The sequence below is a fragment of the Electrophorus electricus genome, chromosome 3, assembly GCF_013358815.1.
Source record: "Electrophorus electricus isolate fEleEle1 chromosome 3, fEleEle1.pri, whole genome shotgun sequence".
In the NCBI taxonomy this organism is placed as follows: Eukaryota; Metazoa; Chordata; class Actinopteri; order Gymnotiformes; family Gymnotidae; genus Electrophorus; species Electrophorus electricus.
The window spans coordinates 11,850,689-11,857,163 of record NC_049537.1 but is presented as its reverse complement, the minus strand read 5'-3'; the positions used below and the strand labels follow the sequence as shown (position 1 = coordinate 11,857,163).

General features: G+C 38.7%; 1 protein-coding gene across 1 annotated transcript; it reads right to left on the bottom strand.

The window, feature by feature from the left end:
• Nucleotides 1–207: 207 nt before the first annotated feature.
• Nucleotides 208–6,225, bottom strand: ptgis (prostaglandin I2 (prostacyclin) synthase). Its single transcript, XM_027010948.2, has 10 exons — nt 6,109–6,225; nt 5,800–5,923; nt 4,897–5,072; nt 4,407–4,550; nt 3,888–4,012; nt 3,523–3,704; nt 2,142–2,274; nt 1,804–1,985; nt 734–885; nt 208–474 (listed from the first exon to the last, which is right to left on the bottom strand). The coding sequence occupies exons 1-10, from the start codon at nt 6,177–6,179 to the stop codon at nt 330–332; spliced, it is 1,434 nt and encodes a 477-aa protein (XP_026866749.2). The 5' UTR covers nt 6,180–6,225; the 3' UTR covers nt 208–329.
• Between the last annotated feature and the right edge of the window lie 250 nt (nt 6,226–6,475).

Here is a 6,475-nt window from a genome sequence, read left to right as displayed (position 1 = left end):
ATTTAAGCAAAATGTTCACACTTAACTGAGCAGCCGTTTCTGATTGTGCAATAAAACATTTGAAGAGCTGAGAGGCAAAAATCACAAGCACTTAAGATAATCCTGGGGTTTAGGCCTGACATGACTTTAAAATACTACCACATTAACTAATAGACTCAATACACCACATAAAAGAGGAGAGTTAATACACAACAAAACATGGTTTATTAATCAAATAAATAACAGGCAAAATGGTTGTACAAAACAGATGAACATACGAGTACACATTCTTAAATAAACAGTGAAGCTACCGAATTATGTACAGCGTTGATTGTGGAGATATCATAGAATCACTCCCTGGGTTTGAAGCGGATTTCTAAATCCCCAGCTGGGTGGAGTATCCCGAACCCATAGCGGCTGGTATCCACAACTGGCATGTTCGCGTTGCCATCGCACAGCTCCAGGTGAAAGCGTGTCAGGATCATGAACACAAAGCTGAAAGGGTCAAACACATTCAGAAATTAAACATATCAAACTGGAGCAAATGCATATACTCTCTCCACTCTCATGCTGAGATGAAGCATTACCTCTAAATGATTTACGCAATAATAAATAATGAAGGTAGGACGATGATCCTAAATAACATATGGTGCTCTTATGTGTTATGATTATTCTCTGAGGAACCATTTAAGACTCTTTAAAAGCATGACATTAGTGTAGTAAACACATTCTGATGGATGGGGGTCATACTCACTGTTTTAAAGCACTAACAGCAAAATGGCGGCCTGGACATAAGTTGCTGCCGGTTCCCCAAGGCATGTTGCCGTACCTCATCCTCAGACCTTCCTTAAAGAAGTCCTGCTTCTCTGTGCCGTCAGCATTTAGGAAGCGGTCAAACTTGAACTTCTAAAAAAAAAAAAAAAAAAAAAACCCAAACAAAAACAGCAGTAGACGCAAACAGAGCTCACACTTGAACACCACTGAACACCACTGAACATAGCTTGCAGTGTTCCTTTACACAGTAAGTCAGGCTCATGCTGATGTGGATTTAGAAATCCAGCATTTTTAGATAGGAGAAGGATGGATTATTTCTTTAAACAATGATGAGTAGGGTATTTTCGCAATTATGTAAAGACTAATGAATAGTCAACTGCATTAATGACAAAATTGTTTTAAAGTGAACATGGATTCAGAACACAAATTGTGCTGTATTTGCTTGAAATGCTACTTAATAATATTAATGAGATTAACTCAAAACAAATTAAATCAAAACAGCTAAACATTCCATGCAAAAACCAACTTATACTTACATATAATTAAGCCTATCTCTAAAATGCATTTTTAATCTAGTTTTGAGGTAAATTAAAAAATAATTAGGCTTACTCCTTTTAGCACCAGTTTCAACTACACATCACGGTTTTAGAGCCTAATACTAAATCATGGTGTCAGATTAATGTATCCAGACTTTATAGCATTTAAACTGATCTTGTTTGCCAGGATTATCATCAAAATAATCTTTTCCAATACTGTGCACTTTCTGAAACTGACATGTTACCAGTGTCTAAATGCACATTTTTCAGTTGGCATTTAGAATAGAATGGTTTACTTGCTTTTGAGATGAGGGTGTAAAACAGTCCCACAGATTTCTATTAATTATCGATGCTTAATGACAACTGTATTTTTCAATCACATTCATAAAAAAAGATGAATTCATTTTTGAGTGAACAGATTACATTAAACTTCTAGAGTGTTGGGCTACTGATTCAAAATGTATTATCCGGCCTGCAGGAAATAGGTAAAAGGAGGAATGGGAACATAGGCTACCTCTGGCTCATGGTGGATCTGAGGGTCCATTTGTGGACTGAGGAAGGGGAAGATACAGAGGCGGTCTCCTCGCCTCAGGAGGTGTTCTTGGCCACTGCTCAAGCGAACCATTTTATCATACATCACTTCTCTCACGATGAGTGCTGCTGCAGTGAGCCGCAACGTCTCGTTCAGGGCACTGTCTACAAACAGCATGGCAATGGATGTCTCACGGCTCCGGTTCATACTGATTTCATTATTTCAAAAAAATATGTTAATAGAACTACATGTTTAATAGAACTACAATAAGAGTCCTGAATAAGCTTGAGGTGGTTTTCACTTGATTAGGCAAGACTTACTGAACACTGGTGTGTTTTCTCTTTTGCTCAACGGGTGCTTCAGGCCTTGTAGCTCTTCTCTAACGGCTCTCAGAGCCTCAGGGTGGGTGAGCAAGAAGCCCAGCATCCAGAATGCAGCTGGTCCTGCATTACACTTTATATACATATACACAGGCTCATTATAGACATTACAAAATGATTTTAACTCTGACTTGGCCGTTTCCTGTTCTCCTTGTTAACTCTGACTTCACCGTTTCCTTGTAAACAGCAAATGGTACTTATGGCACCTTGCAAAAAAAGTATAATTTCACCAGAATGTCTGAGAAAATTGAATTATATCCATAAATAGACGTACAAGTAATGAAAAAGAATTATGTCTCTGCCCACGTCCATGGAACTTTCCCACAACCCAGTTCCTTGTCTCTGACACTAATCCACAAAAGTGTGTAAGATGTGTCAGTCCCATTCTGTAATAACTGTGGTGGGCTCATGGGTGAATTTATGGGCCAAGGAAAAACAGCACATCTGGAAGTGGCTGCAGAGAGTGTAGTGTGCTCCGTCTCTGTCTCCAAAGCTGGCATGACGCAGCGATATTGGCAGGATGGTTTTGTTTTTTTTGTTATTTGTTTGCTGAAGCCTGTAAGCGGTGAGATGCAGTATCACGTTTCATTCAAGCTCCAGCATGTTCATCAGCACATCCAGACCAGTTAAAACGCACACTGTGGAGTGATGTGCTGTTTCACACTCTCCGCGTGTGCAAATGGACAAAGGAATGAGCAGATGGAGTAAAAATATGATGAGATCAGTCATGACTGATGTTTGCCACAGTTTTTACTGCCTTCATGTGGCTGAGAAATTCATTGCAACAGCATTCTTACTATGGTCCTGCAAATAATGCTCATGATTTAAATAGTTTTAAGAATAGCTTTCACCAAGATGTTTGGTTCAGTTATACTGCTTTGGATCATATGTAAATGTGTTAAGATGTTTGTGGTTTTTAAAATGTCCAAATGGGATTTCATACTGGAAGGTTTGTGTCTGACTGTAATGTTCTTTGAATGTATATTTATTTAACTTTTGACAAATGTAATTAAAGATTATATCTAAACTTTGTGATTTACAGTTGAATGATCAGTGTTTCAGGTAGCATATTCACAGTTTACACATTTCTGTTGTGTCAAGTTCTCTAGGCCCATCATCAAATGAGTCACCACACATTCCTTCCAGGTTCAGAATGACAAAAACTTCCATGACATTACAGGCCTCTCTGTCCTTCTATCTTGTCTGTGTACTGTTTTGGCTCCAAGATAATGGAGAGACCGGTCGAAGAAATTCTAGCACACAAATCGACTGTGTGTAGGTGTGTGTTTGTAATGGCAGCATGTGCACAAACACTGCTCACCTGTGTGACCCACAGCTGGAACAGCATGGCTCGCTGTTGCATATTAGTGTCGAGGCCCAGCTGCTCCAGCTGCACCAAGTAGGTCTGTAGCCAGGACTGGGCCTCAGCTCCCTTGATTAAGTAGGCTGGGCACAAAAGTTCCCATAGTCGCTCTTGTGCTGAGCTGGCAATTCTTCTCTCATCTAACACACACACACACACACACACACACACACAGTTTTTTATATGTGCAATTAGGTGACACATGAAATGAGATATGACATGCCCCAGAGAAGGAACAGCTATTATTTTCATGTTACAAAAGTTCCACCTTTTTCCAATGACAGTGACTCCTTCTGTAGTTTCTTAATTTTTTGCTAAATTACCTCTTGGCAAGGTCTGTCGTGCTAGTTTAACCAGAAGCTTGTCGAACTGCCGAAATTCCTCATAAACCTCAGTTAATGTAGCACTGTTATTATTAGCTGTGCCAAAGAGAGTAAGATAACCAGCCCTAGAGACACAGAGAAAGAGATGTGTATACGAAAAACATAACAGAAAATTAATGACTACTGAATTAACTAATAATGCAATACATTTTCTTTTAAGGCCTTACCAACATTCAGTACATAAAATCTTTCACACGTTTAAGAGTATCATTGCTGCTGTATTGAGCTCCACTGACCTACATAACACTGTGTAAGTGGAAGCCACACCCTGTAAAAGTATGAGCTAATATTTATGGATTTTCCAATTATGTAAGCAAGCATAAGTGTTCAGCCAAATTATTACACTTATGGGTGGGAAAGTTCTTTGTCTATGTACAGGCAACATTGCTAATTGGATACTACATTTGGGTTCCATGTGTGTATTTTAAAGATATATATGAGTGATAAAAGTGAATATACTTGAAGAGCAAGGTGTAACAGAAGCTGAAGAGTTTGTCCTTTTTCCACTCAGCTGTTTCCTGGGTTATTTCTGATGTCATAAGGAAGTGCAGGTTTTTTTGCATTGAAATGCAGATTTGAGATAAATTAGGCTCCTTAAAATATCTGGAAATGTGCAAAAATACATACACACATTGACTTGTGAGTGATGAAACAAACATAACATACACATTCATTAATATTCATTCATTTACAATAAATCTTGCAAGCTTGTCTGCATCTTCAGCTCTAACATACTGGCTGTGATAGTCTTCATTAATGAACAGTATGTTGGATGGTTGGTAAATGCATTGCCTAATAAACAAACCTAATAAACAAACACAGCAATGCCACAAAAGTGTTGTGTGCCTTTGATGGTGTTAGAATTTCAAACTTGAATTGAATTAAAAAACATCAAATAAAAGAAAATAGGGGAGGGAATGTTGAATCAGGTGCCATCTCAGATTCTTACAGTGCTACCCTCTTCTTCTCAGATACTGGATCATGATTAGGCAGATGAAGGCTGAAGATCCTCTCCATCAGAAGCTGAGCATAGGGAGTGAGATCCAGGGAGTGTGTGTCCGCAAGGACAGCATCATAGCAGTTCGAATCCAGCAGTACAGTCACGTAATTCCCAGCTACACACACCTATAGGTCAAAAGCACAGACTGTAAAAATTGTCAAATTGGAATATGTCCTCACAGCATCAACTAAAAAACCTTTAACATGAATACGCTGAAGTTGCAATATTTAAAGTTTACAGTATGTTGTTCCATTTCAGTGGACCATTTGTATCAGGAACTACATGTCATAATTTCCTCACATTGCTAGCAACACATCAACATTAACAGGTACTTTGCATTGTATCTGTAAAGATAAGAAATGAACTGAACTCTTCATCAAACATTACTACACCATAGCAAAAAGAGAGGTACAACCCACATAACTGGTTTAATAGCTGGCACAAATAAATATGGTGTTGGTTCAAATTCTGTTATATAGCAGTAACATAAAGTGCAGTCATGGCATGGTTTCTAAGTGCTTACTTACTGAAACATTCTGACACACTGTAGTTTATGAGTGTTTGTGGTGTTTTGCAAAACTGTAAATGTATAAAATGCTAATTAGAATTGCAATACTGGTATATGTGTGATGCTATAAGGGGTCTCCAAATTGGACAGTAATAACAACAGGTCTACTACAAAAGCAGTAAAGCTAGTGAAGTCTCAAAATATGTTTAATTCCTTATTGTACTGTGTGGAGGGCAAAATAATGACCAAGAAATACACAGATTAAAAACAACAACAAAACGCAGATAAACCTCCATCTGAAACAAACAAGCAAGTAAACAAACAAACAAACAACACTTTCTCACTGTAAAGATGTCTCCATGATTTTGTTTCATCCGTGTTAAAAACTGGGCAGCATCGTTCTTAAACTCAAGAGCATGTCCAAGCCAAGGAATCCTCCCTCTGTCCAGTGGGGGCTCGTTTCTCCGTCTTCAGAAACGTAAAGCACATTCTATTTCTCATCCCAGTAAAATAGCTTTTAACAGCAACAAGTCGCGTAACAGGTGCAGGCTAAACAACTATATTCATATAAATGCCTGCAGCACACAAAACCTGAACGAAGTCGGACACAGTACATAACAAACAACTTATTGCGGGGTGTGCCTCAGACTCACCTTGTGCGCCTCATGTAGATGTAAAACATAGCGAGAAGTCCAGTTAAGAGTAACCCTGTTATCCAAATCATTCTGTAAAGTTTGTGCAGCTGTCGCTGTCAATGGACCACAATCTAAACGGAGAAGTAAGCTGGTTTTAAACGAGAAGTAAGCTAAACAGAAGGAAGCTAGCCAACGTCACACAAGTTTACCATATTTAGGAGTAGAAGGTGGAAGTAGGAGGGCGTTGGCGATAACAGGTTGGTTTATGCCGTAGTAGTGCTTACTGATGACCGATAAGCGTTTTACGAAACTGTATAGATTAGTCATAGTGACTTAAAGGCGACAGTTCCTTGTAATGCGTGCGTAGTCACGTAGGTAAAATTAA